At 39.9% G+C, this 20,407-nt stretch overlaps 1 protein-coding gene across 3 annotated transcripts in view; it reads right to left on the minus strand.

The window, feature by feature from the left end:
* Window positions 1-11,693, minus strand: part of PINX1 (PIN2 (TERF1) interacting telomerase inhibitor 1) — a 141,803-nt gene extending 130,110 nt beyond the window's left edge. The window contains exons 1-3 of one of the 3 annotated variants that reach the window (XM_023736747.1): window positions 11,570-11,693; window positions 7,442-7,514; window positions 6,864-6,973 (exon numbers count right to left, since the gene is read on the minus strand). In XM_023736747.1, coding sequence (XP_023592515.1) covers window positions 6,864-6,896 — 33 coding nt within the window. In that variant the 5' untranslated portion in view covers window positions 6,897-6,973; window positions 7,442-7,514; window positions 11,570-11,693. Of the gene's footprint in view, window positions 1-6,863; window positions 6,974-7,441; window positions 7,515-11,539 lie in introns of all 3 variants that reach the window. The other 2 variants (XM_004382201.2, XM_023736746.1) reach the window with 2 other exon arrangements.
* Window positions 11,694-20,407: the final 8,714 nt, after the last annotated feature.

Raw genomic sequence — 20,407 nt, forward strand, 5'->3', positions numbered from 1 at the left:
ACTGGTACAACGACAGATACATTGACCAATAGAACAGAATTGAGAACACAGATGTAAATCCATCCACCTACGGTCACCTGATCTTCGACAAGGGCCCAAACTCCATCAAATGGGGAAAAGACAGTCTTTTTAACAAATGGTGCTGGCAAAACTGGATGTCCATCTGCAAAAAAAATGAAACAGGACCCATACCTGACACCATAAACAAAAACCAGTTCAAAATGGATCAAAGACCTAAATACAAAGCCAAAGACTAAAGCTCACAGAAGAAACAATAGGATCAACGCTACAGGCCCTAATACACGGCATTAACAGTATACAAACCATAACCATCAACACACAAACTCCAGAAGATAAGATAGATAACTGGGATCTTCTAAAAATCAAACACTTATGCTCATCAAAATACTTCATCAAAGGAGCAAAAAGAGAACCTACAGACTGGGAAAAAATTTTTGGACATTACAAGTCAGACAAAGGCCTAATCTCTATAATCTGCAAGAAAATCCAACACTTCTACAACAAAAAGACAAATAATCCAATTAAAAATTGGGCAAAGGAAATGAACAGACACTTCACCAAAGAAGACATTCAAGCGGCCAACAGACACATAAGGAAATGCTCGTGATCACTAGCCATTAGAGAAATGCAAATTAAAACCACAATGAGATACCATTTCACCCCGGCATTACTGGCACGAACAAAAAAAACTGGAAATAACAAATGTTGGAGAGGCTGCGGGGAGATTAGAACTCTTATGCACTGCTGGTGGGAATGCAAAATGATACAACCATTTTGGAAAATGACATGGCACTTCCTCAGAAAGCTAGAAATAGAAATACCATATGATCCAGCAATCCCATTCATGGGAATATATCCTAGAGAAATAAGGGCCGTCACACGAACAGACATATGCACACAAATGTTCACTGCAGCATTGTTCACAATAGCAAAAAGATGGAAACGACCTAGATGCCCATCAACAGATGAATAGATTAAAAAACTATGGTACATACACACAATGGAGTATTATGCAACAATAAAGAACAATGATGAATCTGTGAAGCATCTCAGAACATGGATGAAACTGGAGGATATTACGCTGAGTGAAATAAGTCAATCACAAAAGAACAAATATTGTATGAGACCTCTATTGTAAAAACTCATGAAAAAGTTTACACACAGAGAAACAATCTTTGCTGGTTATGAGGGATGGAAGGGGTGCGGGAGGGGAAATACTAAACAGACAATAGGTAAGTGGTAACTTTGGTGAAGGGTAAGACAGTACACAATACTGGGGAAGCCAGCAGAACTAGTATAAGGAAAGGTTATGGAAGCTCCATAGACACATCCAAACTCCCTGATGGACTGAACTGCTGGGTGAAGGGCTGTGGGGACCATGGTCTTGGGGAACATCTAGCTCAACTGGTATAACACACTTTATAATGTTCTACATTCTACCTTGGTGAGTAGCGTCTGGGGTCTTAAAAGCCTGTGAGCAGGAATCTAAGATACTCCACTGGTCTCACCCCTTCAGCAGCAAGAGAGAATGAAGAAAACAAGAAACAACAGAAAGATTAGTCTTAAGGACTAATGGACCACAACTACCATGGCCTCTCTCCACCAGCTTGAGTCCAGTGAAACTAGATAGTGCCCGGCTACACCACTGACTGCTCTGACTGGGATCACAACAGAGGGTCCTGGGATATAGAGAAAAATGTAGAACAAAATTCTAACTCACAAAAAAAAAAGACCAGACTTACTAGCCTTACAGAGACTGGAGAAATACTGAGAGCATGGCCCCCGGACACCCTTTTAGCACAGTAATGAAGTCACTCCCAAGGTTCACCCTTCAGCCAAAGATTAGACAGCCCCATAAAACAAAACGAGACTAATGGGGCGCAACAGCCCAGGGACAAGGACTGGAAGGCAGGAGGGGATAGGAAAGCTGGTAATGGGGAACCCAAGGTTGAGAAGAGACAGGGTTGACATGTTGTGGGGTTGCTAACCATTGTCATAAAACAATATGTGTGTATATTATTTAATGAGAAACTATTCTGTAAACCTTCATCTAAAGTACAATAAAAAAAAAAATTTTGAAAAAAAAGAGTCTATGGCTTTCTCCATGATATAATTTTTCAAAACAACACTATGGGAGAGGAAAGGAGAAGGGTGACTAAGTCCCTGCATCAATTAGCAACCATTGCCAAGATGTTCCAGGTAAAGGGAACGCCAAGTGCAAAGATCCTAAGGTGGGAAAGACTTTGGTGTACTAGAGAACCTAAAGGCACCCAGGGTGACTGCAGCAGAGTGAATGAAAAGGAAATAGACATGAAGGGGACTAGACCTCACAGGGTCTGGAAGTTATGGTAGGAATTGGATTTTATTTGAAAAACAATGGGAAACCAATGAACTTTTAAGTAAGGGAATGATATGATCTAATTTACAGTTTTAAAATATCATTCTGACTGTTGTATGGCAAGTGACCTAAGGAAGAAAGTGATGAAATGAGGAAAAGAAAGAAACAAGGCAGGAAAGCAGTTGAGAGGTTGTTGCAGTGATCACTGTAAGTGACAATGGTGGCTGTACCCTGAACAGAGAGGAATAATGGCAGGATGTGGGAAGTAAGGGAACTGGAAGAACTAAGCATGACTTTCAGGTATCAGGCTTGAGTAATTGGGTAGATAGGGTGCCATCTGCTTAAAATGGGGAAAATTTGTGAAGGAAAAGAGTTGGGAAGATCCAGAGTTTTACAATAAAAATGACAAACTAGAGATGCTTACTTAAATGAAAATGCCAAGTAGGCTGCTGAATTTACAAGTCAGAGGAAAGATCTGGGCTAGATACAGAAAACTAACAGTTCTCAGACTTTAGATGATAATTCAAAGCTGTGGTATGGGAATGACTGAGATCACCTGGGCAGAGCTTAGAACAAGTGCCTGGAGGTGAACCATAAGGAGCTCCAAAGCTTTAAAATTTGGAGGGGGAAGAGCCAGCAGCAAATTTCTGAGTGGCCTGGTGAGGTACAAACAAAAAACAGGAGAGAAGGTAGAAGGTAGAAGCCAAGACAGAAGAATTTCAAGGAGGGAGAAGTCAATTTTGTCCAATGCAGCTAAGGGGTGAAGTAATGTGAAAACAAAAAAGGGTCCATTAGATTTGGCCACAAGATCACTAAAGACCTTGACAAGAGGTATTTAAGTGTAGAAATATGAGTGGAAGCCCTATTGGAGTTAGGAATAATGGAAGGGGAGAAGAAGGAGAAACCATGTGTAGCCTAGCTATAAAGGGGAATAAAATATTACTCTCAGCAATATGTTGTTGTTGTTAGGTGCCATTGAGTCAGTTCCAACTCACAGTGACCCGACATACAACAGCACAAAACACTACCCGGTCCTACGCCATCCTCACAGTCGTTGTTATGTTTGAGCCCACTGTTGCAGCCACTGTATCAATCCATCTCATCGAAGTTCTTCCTCTTTTACACCGACCCTCTACCAACCGTGATGTCCTTCCCCAGGGACATGATAACATGTCCAAAGTACATGAGACGAAGTCTCACCATCCTCGCTTCTAAGGAGCATTCTGGCTGTACTTTTTCCAAGACAGATTTGTTCGTTCTTTTGGCAGTCCATGGTATATTCAGTATTTTCACCAACACCATAATTCAAAGGCATCAATTATTCTTCAGTCTTTCTTATTCATTGTCCAACTTTCACATGCATATGAGGTGATTGAAAATACTGTGGCTTGGGTCAGGTGTACCTTAGTTCTCAGAGACATCTATGCCTTTAACACTTTAAAGAGGTCTTTTGTAGCAGATTTGCCCAATGCAATACATCTTTTTATTTCTTGACCACTGCTTCCATGGGCGTAGACTGTGGATCCAAGTAAAATGACATCCTTGATAACTTCAATGCTTTCAGTATGATTCCACAGACAACTAATTTAAGGCACTATATATGAACCAAGAACATTTCAAGATCTATCCTGAAGTACAACACTGTCAGTGATAGGATAATATCAATACACCGACAAGGAAGACCAGTTAATACAACTATTATTCAAATTTACGCACCAACCACTAAGGCCAAATATGAAAAAACTGAAGATTTTTACCAACTTCTGCAGTCTGAAACTGCTCAAACGTGCAATCAGGATGCACTGATAATTACTGGCAACTGGAATGCGAAAGTTGGAAACAAAGGACTGATAGTTAGAAAATATGGCCTTGGTGATAGAAACGACACCAGAGATTACATGATAGAATTTTGCAAGACCAAAAACTTCTGCATCGCAAATACCTTTTTTCAACAACATAAATGGCAACTATACATGTGGACCTCGCCAGATGGAATACACAAGGAATCAAATTGACTACATCTGTGGAAAGAGATGATGGAAAAGCTCAACATCATCAGTCAGAACAAGGCCAGGGGCTGACTTCAGAGCAGACCATCAATTGCTCATATGGTCAAGTTAAAGCTGAAGAAAATTAGAATAAGTCCATGAGAGCCAAAGTACAACCTTGAGTGTATCCCATTTGAACTTTAGAGGGAGCCCTGAGACCATCTCAAGAATAGATTTGATGCATTGAACACTAATGACCAAAGATCAGACAAGTTGTGGAATGACATCAAGACATCATACATGAAGAAAGCAAAAGGTCATTAAAAAGACAGGAAAGAAAGAAAAGACCAAAATGGATGTCAGAAGAGACCCTGAAAGTTGCTCTTGAACATAGAGTAGCTAAAGTGAACAGAAGAAATGATGAAGTAAAAGAGTAAATAGAAGACTTCAAAGGGCAACTCGAGAAGACAAAGTAAAGTATTATAATGAAATGTGCAAACACCTGGAGTTAGAAAACCAAAAAGGAAGAACACGCTCAGCGTTTCTCAAGCTGATAAAACTGAAGAAAAAATTCAATATAAACACACTTTATATTAAACACACTGATGGTTAAGTATGATTCCATGGGCAACTAATTTAAGAAAAAATTCAAGCCTCAATCCTCAAGTGAAGGATTCTATGGGCAAAATACTGAACGACACAGGAAGTTATAAAAGATGGAAGTAATATACAGTCATTGTATCAAAAAGAATTGGTTGACATTCAATCATTTCAGGAGGTAGCATATGATCAAGAACTGATGGCACTGAAGGAAGAAGTCCAAGATGCACTGAAGACATTAGCGAAAAATAAGGCTCCAGGAATTAACAGACTACTAATTGAGATATTTCAACCAATGGATACAGCGCTGGAAGTGCTCACTCATCTATGCCAAGAAATTTCCAAGACAGATATCTGGCCAACCTACTGGAAGAGATGCATATTTATGCCTATTCCCAAGAAAGGTGATCCAACCAAATGTGGAAATTATCCAACAATATCATTAATATCACACACATGTAAAATTTTGCTAAAGATCATTCAAAAACGGTTGTAGCAGTACATAGACAGGGAACTGCCAGAAATTCAAGCTGGATTCAGAAGAGGACATGGAACGAGAGATATCATTGCTGATGTCAGATGGATCATGGCTGAAAGCACAGAATACCAGAAAGACATGTACCTGTGTTTTATTGACTATGCAAAGGCATTTGACTGTGTGGATCATAAAAAATTATGGATAACATTGTGAAGAATGGGAATTCCACGACACTTAATTGTGCTCATGAGGAACCTGTACATAGATCAAGAGGCAGTCGTTCTAACAGAACAAGGAAATACTTCGTGGTTTAAAGTCAGGAAAGGTGTGTGTCAGGGTTGTATCCTTTCACCATACTTCTTCAATCTGTATGCTGAGCAAATAATCCGAGAAGCTGGCCTATATGAAGATGAACGAGGCATCAGGATTGGAGGAAGACTCATTAACAACCTGTTAGGCAGATGACACAACCTTGCTTGCTGAAAGTGAAGAGGACTTGAAGCACTTACTGATGAACATCAAAGACTACAGTCTTCAGTATGGATTACACCTCAACATAAAGAAAACAAAAATCCTCACAACTTGACAAACAAGCAACATCACGATAAATGGAGAAAATACTGACGTTGTCAAGGATTTCATTTTATTTGGATCCACAATCAGCAGTCAAGAAATCAAACAGTGCATTGCATTGGGAAAATCTGCTGCAAAAGACCTCTTTAAAGCGTTAAAAATCAAAGATGTCAGTTTAAGGACTAAGACGCACCTGACCCAAGCCATGGTGTTTTCTATCACCTCATATGCATGCGAAAGCTGGGCAATAAATAAGAATGAGGAAGAACTGATGCGTTTGAATTATAGTGTTGGCGAAGAATATTGAATATACCATGTACTACCAAAAGAATGAATAAATTTGTCTTGGAAGAAGTACAGCCAGAATGCTCCTTAGAAGCCAAGGATGGCGAGACTTTGTCTCACAAACTTTGGACATGTTATAAGGAGGGATCAGTCCCTGGAGAAGGACATCATGCTTGGTAATGTAGACGGTCAGCAAAAAAGAGGAAGACCCTCAATGAGATGGATAGACACAGCAGCTGCAACAATTGGCTCAAACATAACAATGATCATGAGGAAGGCACAGGACTGGGCAGTGTTTCGTTCTGTTGTACATAGAGTCGCTATGAGTAGGAATCGACTCGATGGCACCTAACAACAACAATATATGAGCCATGTTAAGCATGGCAGACTAAATAATAGAGTTGACATTTATGTACAACTCTAATTTTATCATCAGAAGGTCACTACAATTTGGTTATTTCTCCAAAATCATTTATTGATCCAAAACATAAATTTCTCCCAGACTCCTAAGAAGGATGTATTTTCCTGACTTACAATCTATTTGTATGGCTCAGATTTCTTTTGCTTTTCTCCAAAATACCTTTCCTTTAGACCACCCCATTTTCTCTAACATCCTCTGGCCGAACTTGGAATCATCATTACTCCATGCAGTGTTTCTTGGATCCACAGCCCACTTCTGCTTCTGCCGACCTATAAATGAAAAAAGTATCTCATCAGTAATTTATCCTTCAAATTTGGAAATATATACAAGTATAAATACATAATATCTACATTAAACCTTATTAACTAGTATTCTATATGTGAGGCTGGTTATTAGTGTGTGCCCAGAGTTCATGTCTGTAGACAGCAGTGCTTGGCTATGGTCTTTCACACTTTAAAGAGGTCTTTTGCAGCAGATTTGCCCAACGCAATAAGTCGTTTGATCTGACTGCTGCTTCCATGGGCATTGACTGTGGATCCAAGTAGAATGAAAATCTTGACATCAATATTTTCAATATATAAACACACTTTATATTAAACACATTGATGGTTAAGTATGATTCCATAGGCAACTACTTTAAGGCATGATATAAGATATTTTTGAGAATGACTTCTCTGCAATAAGAACTGCATACAGTTTAGATTACATATTTATGTTCAATAGACTATAATGCTTACACAAGAGATTGGATATCCAAAGTCAGTACTTCTTCCCCAGTAAAATGGCAGGTATTCTTCTCAACCAATGTGGCTAGAGCAATTTTTCCCAAATGAGGATGTAAAAAAAAAAAAAAAAAAAAAAAGGAGGGGGGACTCCCATTAAAATAAAAACGAGTAACATTGGATTAAACAAAATTTAACAGTGCTCCATATGGAAGGATTCCCCAGAATCTTTAATATGCAAATGTGAATATGATCTTATGATCTTAGAGGAGGGCAGAGTAGGCATGCTGTGTTTCCCAAACTTATGTGACCAGAGTCCTATTTCCCTGGAATATTTCCTGGCTCTAGTGTAGAAATTTCCAGATTTGGGAAATTCTGTCAAGGAAAACAGACTGTCTATGGTCTGTTCAGATTGGATCATCTTTTATATGTCCGTTGTTATTCTTATTCCACAGTCTGTTCTGTGCTTACATGTCAGGTCGGTTAATACCTGTGAACAGAAAAGAGCTAACATAGCAAGCCTGATTGCTAGCCTTTGAAAGCGCTGCTTACAAGGTTGGCTCTTGGCTGGTCTCTGTTATCTTGGATTTTGGGAGGGTTCCCACCATTGCCAGACTAATAAGAGTGGCTCACTATGACTGTACAAACAGTATGGTTTATGCTGAACACCTGCTTTTCTTCTAGAAGTCTGGAATCTTGGTACGTGCTAAGCAGAAGTTGCCTACATGATCAGCTTCCAATAAAAGCCCTGGGCACTGAGTCTGTAATGAGCTTCCCTGGTTGGCAACATTTCACACATGTTGTCACAACTGAATGCTGGGAGAATTTAGCATGTTCTGGGTGACTCTATGGTACCTGGGTGGCACAAATGGTTTGCATTCGACTGCTAACCTAAAAGTTGGCAGTTTGAACCCATCCAGCAGTACTGTGGAAGAAAGGCCTGGTGATTTGCTTCCTTAAAGATTACAACCAAGAAAATCCTATGGAGAAGTTCTGTAACTGCTATGGACTCTGTAACACATGGGGTCGCTATGAGTCAGACTCTACTTGACTCCACTAGAAGAGAAGCCTAGTAGCTTGTACCTGGTTTCCCCTTGCCCCATGAGCCTTTTCCCTTTATTGATTCGCTCTGCATTCTTTCACTTTATACATCTTAGCCGTGAGTCCTATGAGTCCTCCTAGCAAATCACTGAACCTGGGGTGGTCCTGGGAATCCCTAACATAACCTGGAACAGTAGTATAAGGGATAGTGCTGGGTCTCAGGGTAGAGTGCCCTGAATCTGCACAATTTCCATTTGGGATGATGCATTCAACCATCCTCTAGCAGGATGTCTCTTCCCACTGGAGATATAACTGTAAATGGCTCTCCTGTCAGGATCCTTCTAGGGTAACTCCAATAAACTATCCTCCAGACAGCAGCTACAATGGACTTCACTTTTCAGTCACTTCATGCATAACACCACATGGGGTATGCCAGGAGTCAGCTTATTCTGCAGGGTGTATTGAGTCCCAAGAGCTAGGGACAGAGTTTTATCCTTTTTTAATTCAGACACTTTCAGACATTCAAGAGCTCAAGATATACCACTATGTATTCTTATTAAAAAATTATTCAAGACATTCAACACTGAAGAACCTGTAGTATAAAATGCTAATGCAATGAGCATTAAAATCCATTAACTATAGTGTTGTGATTTGGTTACAAAATGTAATAACTTCAAGTATCAAAAACTGGTCTTGAAAAGGAAAGACTCTATGAAAAAATTAATATCTTAATAACAATCTGGTCTAAAATTCCAAACTATATAAAGACTGGAAAGTGAGGATGACAGATAAAATTCTTGCCTTACACAGGGGGAGGTTTTTGCAAGCTAAATTTCTTATCTTACATAGGGGAAACTCAATAAAATAACATTAAATAATTAGAGAAATTAGGATAAAGAATGTTTTTGAAAAACATAAACAAAACCACTAGTAGATTAAAAAATAGGATATGTGCCTGTGGTGAAGGTTAAACAAAATAAACACATAGTCCAAACGGCAAGGGAACACAAAGAAAATAGCATAACAATGTGAAAATGTGCACTATCTGATGTCAAATAGGAAAAAAAGCAGGGCACAAAACTGTACCTACAGAATGATGCCAATTTTATGAACTTTCAGAGAAGAATAATTGTTGAGTAGTGGGGTTGCCATTAGTCAGAATCGACTAGACAGCAACTAACAACAACAGTGAAATTAAGGATTACTTCCTGGGACTTTTCTATGCTTCTATTCTCTTATCTCTAAAGTAAGAACAACCTTAAATATCTAATGACAGGGGATGCCTTAAACATAATTTAGAAAATTATTTAAAAAACAACACAAAATATTATATATTGTCGTGACAAAGCTTACAAAATTTGTAGTAGTACTGTAATGGTGAAAAAGGGAGAAGTGAAATCATGAAATCATGATTTTGGATTACTGATGTCTACAAATAGTGTTTTACACCTGTATACCATTTCATACTTTTAAAACTATTTTCACATTTACCACCTCGTTGATTTTTTTTTATGTCAACCTAGTGATGAACAGAATAAGAGATGTTTTTAATACTCTCCACAGAAATTGATCATGGAAACAAACCAAAATGAATAGCAGAGCCAGGGTCAATGTTACCAGGTACATGTTGAACGGAGCTTACAAAAAAGAATATTAAAACCAGAAGAGATCTTCAGGAGCTATGCTCTAGTCTTGATGGCTCATTTTTACAGATGAAGAAATAGCACCTAAATGGTCACCATCTAAAACATAAAACATGAGTTCCAACTTAAAAATAATAGAAAACCACTGGAACCTAGAAAGAAGGATAAGACACTGGTATAACTAGGTAAATTTTGCCAGTTTCTAGCGGAATGACTTTAGACAAATTACATTCCTCTGAATCTCAATTTCTGCCCCCTGTAAAATTGGGGATAGTGCCTTATCAATTTCTTTTTGTGCTCCTGTTCCTCCATCCCTTGGATAATATAATGTCGACAACACTTGTTTCCCAAAATCCCTTTGCAGTTGCTGATGGACTTTTAAACAAGCTGTTTATGTTCAGTGATCACCAAACCAAAACCAATCCTGCTGCGTCCAGTCAACTGGACTCATAGCGACCATACAGGACAGAGGAGAACTGCCCCATAGGGTTTCCAAGACTGTAAATCTCTACCGAAGCGAAGTGCCACAGCTTCCTCCCGCAGAGCGGCAGGTCGGTTAGTAGGCGAGCGGTTAACCACTGCGCCCCCAGGGATCCTTGATGACTATACAACTTCTTCCAAAAAGTTATGGGCCGGCTTTTCACGACTGCCATCTGGTGGCAAGAGACCTTAGCTACATGTACCATTCAGACAAGTAGCCTCCAGAGAGGGAGTTAATAAACTTCAATAACGGTACATAAAGTGAGAGTAAATGTCAAAGACAACTGAGGTAGGATGCATCGGGCATTGAGGCCAACACTCTTATCATGGTAGAATGTTGATAATTTCAACTAACCAAGTCAAAATAGCTACAGCCTTACTTAGAATTACTTATTAGCCCTGCACTCTCGCAAAAGGCTAACTTCCTGTTTGATGATTTTTGACCCCTTCGCATTTCTTTTTCAGCCTAGTGTGTTAATCATTTGTATCACCCAGGGCCTCCTTTCTTTTACTGAGTTCAAAATATCTTCGAAAATGGGATTTCACTGGCTAAAGTGATCGTTCTGGCCCAACCTCCTCTTTTTAATCTGAGAAAGCTAAGGCCGGGGAAGTTAAAGAACCAGTCCAGGTTCCCAAAACCTTTGGCGGCAGAGCCAGTCCTAGGACTCCGTGTCCTGACTCACATTCAAACACACCGCTCGCGTCCCCAGGTCAATGTGAGGACCCAGAGTCCCGAGGGCACATTCGCAGTCTTTTTCACTAGCATACTGGTAGCTAACTTTTGGGGAACGATGGGGCTGGAAAATCTCTGAGGCTGAGAGAGCAGAACTGGGCTTCCCTGGCCCCAAACCCAGGCATCTGACGCCTCTGCCTCACTACACACCGGCAACCGCGCTCCCTGCCACACAGTCTGGCCGGGCGCGTCACCCAGGAATCTTCACCCTCGTACCCTAGTCGGGCCTCCGCGTTCAACACTCACGCTCAGCCAGCATCGACATCTCGAAGAGTCCGTTATGCCGCAGGCTTTAGGACCTGAACGACTGCGGCGACTCCACCCCGGGCTGGGGGAGAAACGAGAATCGCGGGAGTCGCCACCCAGGCAGATGGCATCGGCGACAGGGCGCGTACTGGTGACGTCTGTGAAGTGCGACTCGCTCCTAGACCACGCGGAGAAGAGTAGGCGGGGCGCGAGCCATTTGGGATTGGAGTTGGGGGTGGGGCTGTCAGACAGGAGAGGGAGCTGAGGCGAAGGCCGCAGAGCCCAGTGAGGTTGGTGGTTTGGGGTCAAACAGAGGTGAAGAGGGGCGTATTCATTCAGTCACTTGAGCAAACATATTAAATAATTTGATATAAGTGAAGCTCTCATCAGAGCAGTGTTACTTCAATAACTATTACCTTAATAATCTTCGTCATTAATTCATCATTACTAAATGCCAAGCCAGGTGCTTATTGGAAATAAGACGTAAATTCTGCCCTCAAGGAGCGCACAGTCTAATGGGGAAAAGAAATATGTAAACAATTATCCTTAGGTTCTTCAGTGTTTTAATAACAGTGTGGACAAGGAGTTTGGGCAACTTGACTGGAGGGGAAGACTGCACTGTGGTGTACTATGTCTTTTAGTTCCCTGCTACTGCCCACTGAGTACATACACACGCACACACGCACGCACGCATGTACGCTTGCATGCACGCGCTGCACACATACAATAGATAAATGGTAGTGTAGAGAAAAACTCGGACGAAGTTTCAAGTTAAAACAGAGAGGTTTATTAAGGATTGGAGGAAGACTCATTAACAACCTGTGATATGCAATTGGTGAACTATGGAGCCCATTGAAAATGGAACCAGGTAGTCCTGGGGCAATTTCATTATGCAAGCATTCTTGTAAGGTAAAAAGAGGAACCAAACTATAGGGAGGGCAACTACAGGAAAATCAATCAATTTGTGCTAATCGCACTTTGATTGGTTACTGATTATTAATAGTATAATTAGTGACTGCAGATAATTTCACAGGATGCTTAAATCATGGTCACAAGATGCTTACATGTATTTTCTTTGTCTGTCTTGCAAAAATAAATCTTGTTGGCAACAGCAGTCAGCACTCTTCCTGAGTACCTGTATTTTGAGGGGTGCAGATGGTCACTTGGTTATGATGCCTCGGAGCATATGGTTTCACATCCTGGTTTTGACCACCAAGGAAAAACATGTTTTTCTGAAAAAAAGTAGCTGTTAGTCTAAAAATCCAGACTAAAATTAGATAGCATGGTCAGCATATTATGCCTCTGTCTTACTGACTACACTGAAAATCATCTTTTCCTGAGACCATTGATAGATAGATGATAGGTAGGTAGGTAGGTAGAGAGAGAGAGATGCTATATAATCAGATAGCTAATTCTGGTGACAATGTTGCCTCTTAAAATAGCATGATGCTGTCAACAAGACAAAGGTATTTTTGTTTTGTTTTTTTCCACCACTACAACATACACACTGGAATTTACCTTTATCATAGTCATCTCTGTATCCATACTAGCACCTAGCAAAATAATTTTGAATATGGCAGGGGTTCCATAGATGTTTGTGAAATTTAATTTACATGTCCCTCTGTTCCAATGTCTCCAGGGTTCTAACAATATCTTAGCAATGAAAATTTCATGCAGACAGTAAGGATGCGGTTTTGGACAAATGACTCTCTCGTGAACTTCAGGTGATAATACACACAGAAGCTTTCTACTCGTAAGTGAAGTAGAACACCACCAAAAGAATCTATGCCAAGGACTAGATTCCTGTTCTACATAAACTCACCTTTAACTAAGAATCTACAAAAATAAGGTAAACTTCTTTAATGTCATTTAAGTCAGAAAAAAAGAAACACAAAAGAATACTGCTTTCAGTGAATTAGATCAAGAGGCAGTTATTGGAACAGAAAAAGGGTATCTTAGTTGCCTAGTGCTACTATAACAGAAAGAGATGGCTTTACAAAGAGAAATTTATTTTCTCACAGTCTAGTAGGCTAGAAGTCCAAATTCAGGGCATCAACTCCAGGGGAAGCCTTTCTGTCTCTGTTGGCTCTGGAGGAAGGTCCTTCTCATCAATCCTTCCCTGGACTAGGAGCTTCTCTGCACAGCAACCCCGGTCCAAAGGACAGCTCTGCTCCCAGCACTGCTTTCTTGGTGGTATGAAGTCCCCCTATCTCTCTGCTCGCTTCTCTCTTTTATATCTCAAAAGAGATTGGCTCAAAACACAACCCAATCTTGTAGATTGAGTCCTGCCTCATTAACATAACTGCCACTTATCCCACTTGATTAACATCATAGAGATAGGATTTACAACACAGAGGAAAATCACATCAGATGACAAAATGGTGGACAATTACACCATATTGGGAATCATGGTTTAGCCAAATTGATACACATATTTTTGGGGGTCACAATTCAATCCATGACAAAGGGGATACTAGTTTAAAATCTGAAAAGGCTTGCATCAAGGGTGTATCCTTTCCCCATACTTATTCAATCTGTATGCTAAGCGAATAATCTGAGAAGTTGGACTATATGAAGTAGACGAGGCATCAGGATTGGAGGAAGACTCATTAACAACCTGCGATATGCCAATGACATAACCTTGCTTGCTGAAAGAGAAGAAGACTCAAGAAGATCAAAGACTACTGCCTTCAGTATGGATTATTGCTCAACATAAAGAAAACAAAATATTGAGTATGCTATGGACTACCAGAAGAACAAATGGATCTATCCTGGAAGAAGTACAGCCAGAACGCTCCTTAGAAGCGAGGATGGCGAAACTTCACCTCATGTACTTTGGACATGTCATCAGGAGGGACCAATCCCTGGAGAAGGACATCATGCTTGGTTAAAGTAGCGGGTCAGCAAAAAAGAGGAAGACCCTCGACAAGATGGGTTGACACAGTGGTTGCAACAATGGGCTGAAACATACCTACTATTTTGAGATGGCACAGGACCACACAGCATTTCCTTCTGTTACACATAGGGTCTGTTACACATAGGGTCACTATGATTCAGAACTGACTCGACGGCACCTAACAACAACAACAATCAGTGAATACCTGGGAGCTGAGAGGGATGGGGAGGTGCAGTCAATGGAATTTTCACAGCCAAGGCTGGAAGCAGGATAACAGTATTAAAATAGAGAGTTGGACTTGCACAAAATTAGGAAGGCAGGATCACTCAAGTCTTTCTCAGGATAATTAGCAGGCTGATTATACCAGAGAAAACAGAAGGTATAGAGCAGAGAGTAGTGAATTGATGAGGAAGTCATCATTTTTCAAGCACCACACATGTTGGTATATGACTTTAGGAAGAGAATTTTGTTTCTAGGATAATCAGAAAGATTGAGGCAGAAGTTTGGGATGCTGTTGCAGTGGTCCAGGTGATAGACAGTCAGAACTAGACTAAGACACCGAGCTGCAGGGACTGGCAAGGAATGATTGAGATGTCGTTGTGCATTGTGATATGGTGAGCTGTCTCTCCTGGAAATGTTGTCAGAGACACAAAGGAATGTTGTAGAAGGGACTCTGCATTTGAGGGAGGTTAGACTAATCATTTCCAAGATATGTTCCCACTCCAGCATTCCGTGTGTCAGTATCTATTTCTACAAATATATATAGATAGATATAGATAGAAAAATATAAGGATCATCTACTGAACAAAATATTGTTGGAGATTTTTTTTAAATGACAGAATCTTGTTTATATTTTCAAGTCATCAGCCTGGAGTGGAAACTGCACTTTTTATAAAAGAAGGTGATTCAGTAGAAAACATTTAGTCTTGTTCTTTAGTCTCTTGGCAGACCCCTTAGAGCAGTGCTTCTCAAATTTGTTAAACTCTTTCTGGAGGTTTGGGCCTTGGTAGGTCTGGAATGGGGCCAGAGATTCTTCATTTTTAATGCGTTCCCAAGTGATGTGGATGCTGATGACCCCTAGACCTTACTTTGCATAGAAAGGCATTAGACAACCAAAGTATGAATGAACTCAGGGTTAAAATGTACTCTTTAAAAAAATATATATATATCTATATATATATTTAGGAAAATGCTTTGTGAAGAACACCTTTAGATGGTAGTGACAAACTTTTTTGAAAATACTCAAAGAACTAAACTTAGAAGGTATTTGGATAAATTATCTGAGCTACTCCCCTTCCCTCAGACAGATGGTTGCTACTGCTTTTCTACAGCTCTCTGATGAATCTCAATCTCTCTCTCTTTACACACACACGGACACACACACACATACACTTATGAAATCTAGGAGTCCCTAGATGGTGCAAACAGTTAAACTACTAGACTGCTAACCAGCAGGTTGGAGGTTTGAGTCTACCCAGAGATGGCTCAGAAGAAAGACCTGGAAATCTACTTCTGGGAAATCAGCCACTGAAAACCCTAGGGGACATAGTTCTACTCTGACACACATGGGATCACCATGAGTTGGCGTCCATTCGACAGCAACTAGGTTTTTTTCCCACACATCCTGAACAATTGTAAAAAGGGGTTATCATATATTGCATTACATCTTTATGTTATTTTTCAGATATATAACTAAAACTTTATTTATAAAAGGAATAGAGCTGGATCGTACCAGCTAAACTTTCCTTATTTCTAAGAGGCAGCAGCTTGATACTATGCAAAAAAGGCTACCAGAGAACTAAACAGAGTCAAAATTCTGCTATTAAGTTGGGGTGTGACCTTGGGCAAGTCATTTCACTTCTTTTTATATCAGCATTGCAATCTATGCAAAAAGGGAGTTAGATGATCTCTGAGAGAATTATTTTAATCAGAAAAACATAACTCTGTGATATGAACACTAAAGGAAGTATAATAGCGTAATAGTTAAGAGCTTGGATTCTGAAGCCAGACTTCCTGGATTCAAATCTTAGTTCTGTCACTTATAGCTTTGCTAACCTACTAGGTGTCTTGGGCAAATTACTTCAAGTCTCTGTGCTGCTGTACCTCATCTGTACAATAGGGATAATACTACATTCTTTGTAAAGTTGTTATGGGGAGTAATAAGATGATGCATGTTAAGTGCTTAGAACAGAGTTTGGAACATAGAAAGCACTCAATAGCTATTATAATTTTAAAGAAAAAGGAAGTTAGGATGATTATTTCAACAAATATTTATTGTTGTAGGAACATAATAAGTTTTAGGCACTGTGCTGGATGCTAGAGTTACAAAGGTTAACAACAACAACAAAAAAATTGTGATCCCTAACCTCATTGGAATTGCCTTGTAGCAGGGAAGATAGACATTAACCAAATAACTACACGCAGAAATGTAAAATTATAACAGTAATAAATGCTATAAAGGAGAGATACGTGAGGCTAGGGAAGACTATAGGAGGGGATTAAATTTAGTCAGGAGGGTCAGAAAAGTCTTCCATGAGTAAGCCAGTAGTGAACTAAAACATGGTCTGTTCAAAGAATTTATGTGTCTGGAGTGCAGAGCAAGGGGAAGCATGGAGCTGGATAAGGCCACGAAGTTGAGTAGGGGGTCAATTCTTACAAGGCCTTGTGGATTATGATAAGGATTTGGGTCTTTGTCTCAAGAGCTATGAGAAGTCATAGAAGAATTTTAAGCAGGGAAGTAACGTAAGTTATAGTTCCAAAAAGATCCCTATGGCTGGTATGTAGAGGAGAACAGACTGAAAGTTGTGTGGGTTGGGGAGGAGTGTTTATGGAAAGAGCAGGCAAGTCGAAACATGATCGTAGCTTAAACTATAATGGTGGTTGTGCAAATGAAGACTTGTCATTGAATTCAAAAGACATTTGAAAGATAAAATCAATAGGAATTATGATAACCCTATGAATGGAAGGGTTGAGGGAGAGAAAGATGTCAAGTATAACCTCAAGATTTCTAGTTTCTGTAACTGAAGCTATGGTATTTTGAGTAAGGCACAAAAAGAGTTCAGTTTTAGACATTGAGATTGAGGTGCCTTTGAGTATAGGCATCATCAGTTGGACATGTGAATCTACAGCACAGAGGAAAGGTCTGGTCTTGAGATAAAAATCAGGAATCCCATGAATGTAGATATTAATTGAAGCCATGGGCAGGGATGTTGTACCTCAAAAGAATTAAATTGACCTACAGCCAAGCTTTGAGAAAGTGTAACAATTAATGGCCCATAGAGAAGAATGAGTGAGCTAAGGAGAGATAGAAGGAACTGCTTGAGAGATAAGAGGAAAAGTAGGAGAAGAAAAAGTTTAAAGAACGAGGAAATGGTCAGTAGTGTTGAAAACAGCTAAGAGACCAAGTAGTATGAGTACCAGTGTATATCCATTCCATGCAGCAAAGAACCAAGTCTCCGAGACTGGGTGGTTGAGGGGAAAAAAAAAAAAGGAGCAATAAGGGGGAAATTTAGGATCCTGCAAGACACAAAACATCCTCCCCAAAAATCAAAGAACATGAATCCCTCCTCCAACTTCAAATAAAAAGAACTACCCTTAAAGAAAGGGCACTGTGCTACACTGAGAGCAAGGGGTGCTATTGAACTAGGAATCTTGAAAACTACCTCATAGCCAACAGCCTGTCCGTGGAGTGAAGAGATAAAAGCAGCCTTCATCTATATAAGGCTACTGTAAGATAAAAACAGAAAATGAGAATCAAAACATTTCAGCTAACGAAAATCTCCCCTCCCCCAAAACCAATCACAAAACCCAAGAAAACTGTAACACAATGTCCAAACTGAATTAAATATCCTCTAACGATTATTTGGAAATCGTTTTTTATATATATATATATATATATATATTTCACATTCAAGGTGTATATATACGTACATATACATACATATATAAAATATGTATATATATTGAAGCCATTGGCAGGGGTGTTGCACACCAAAAGAATTAAATTGGTCTACAGCCAGGCTTTGAGAAAGTGTAACAATTAATGGCCAATAGAGAAGAATGAGTGAGCTAAGTATATACATATACACCTTGTTGTTAGGTGCCGCCGAGGCGAACGAAACACTGCCTGGTCCTGCTGAGCCAGCCTCACAATCATTGCTATGTTTGAGCCCATTGTTGCAGCCACTGTGTCAATCCATTTTGCTAATGGTCTTCCTCTTTTTTAGTGACCCTCTACTATACCAAACATGATGTTATTCTCCAGGAACTCGTCCCTCCTGATGATGTGTCCAAAGTACCTGAGATGAAGTCATACCATCCTTGCTTCTAAGCAGTATTGTGAATGCACTTCTTCCAAGACAGATTTGTTTGTTCTTCTAGCAGTCCATGGTATATTCAATATTCTTTGCCAACACCATAATTCAGATGCATCAGTTCTTCTTTGGTCTTCCATATTCATTGTCCAGCTTTCACACGCAAAAGAGGTCAAAGACAATACCATGGCTTGGGTCAGGTGCACCTTAGTCCTAAAAGTGACATCTTTGCTTTTTAACATTTTAAAGAGGTCTTTTGCAGCAGATTTATTTAATGCAATACGTGCTTTGATTTCTTGACTGCTGCTTCCATGGGTATTGATTATGGACCCAAGTAAAATGAAATCCTTGACAAATTCACTATTTTCTGTTTATCGTGATGTTGCTTATTGGTCCAGTTGTGAGGATTTTTGTTTTCTTTATGTTGAGGTGTAATCCATACTGAAAGCTGTAGTCTTTGATCTTTATTACTAAGTGCTTCAAGTCCTCTTCACTTTCAGCAAGCAAGGTTGTGTCATCTGCATATCACAGGTTGTTAATGAGTTTCCCTCCAAACCTGATGCCTCGTTCTTCTTCATATAGTCTAGCTTCTTGGATTATTTGCTCAGCATACAGATTGAATAAATATGATGAGAGGATACAACCCTCACTCACATCTTTCCTGATTTTAAACCACACAGTATCTCCTTATTCTGTTTGACTGCCTCTTGGTCTGTGTACAGGTTCCATATGAGCACAATTAAGTGTTGTGCAATTCCCATTCTTTGCAATGTTATCCATAATTTGTTATGATCCACCAGTCGAATGCCTTTGCATAGTCAATAAAACACAGGTAAACATCTTTCTGGTTGTCTTAGGCTGGAATCTCTAGAGAAGCAAAACCAGTAAAGTGTATAAATACATATATATAGAGAGAGATTTATAACAAGGAAATGGCTCACAGGGTTGTAGAGGTTGTAACGTCCCAAGCCCATGGATCAGGATAGATGTTTCTCCTGACTCCCATAGCCACAGGGGCTGGCAAACCCAAGATTGGCAGCTCAGACAGCATGGCTATTGCTCAAAGGCTGTGAAGATCAATGAATCCTAAGATCTGCAGGCAAGACCACAGGTAAACTGCTAGCTCAGGTCCTAAGAACCAGAGGTCAGATGAACAGGAGCCAGCTTCAGGATCCAGAACGAGCAAAAGCCCCCATCCCTGCAGAACAAGCAAAAGCCCCCTATCCCTGCCAGAATGTCTGCCCACACTCAATGCAGGCCATATGCTCAAGGAAACTCTCCTTCAACTGATTGGCTACTCATAGCAGATCCCATCATGGGGGTGATCACATATCAGATCTCAACAGGAAAGTGACCACAACATAACATGACTGTCAAAACAGTGAGAATCACGACCCAGCCAAGTTGACATACAATCTTAACCATCACAGTCCACCCCTTGTCAGCTTGGCTCCTGTACACATCTCCTTAAACCATACATAATCTATGAATAAAGACAATTATAAAGTCATACTTACACCTAACACGATACAATGAAGACACATACAACAGAAAAAGCACTAGCCCTATTTACATCTTACATTTTATAAGTGAAGAAAACAAAAATATTTGATGCATACATACCAAGCA

The sequence above is a fragment of the Trichechus manatus genome, unplaced genomic scaffold, assembly GCF_000243295.1.
Source record: "Trichechus manatus latirostris isolate Lorelei unplaced genomic scaffold, TriManLat1.0 scaffold00091, whole genome shotgun sequence".
NCBI lineage: Eukaryota > Metazoa > Chordata > Mammalia > Sirenia > Trichechidae > Trichechus > Trichechus manatus.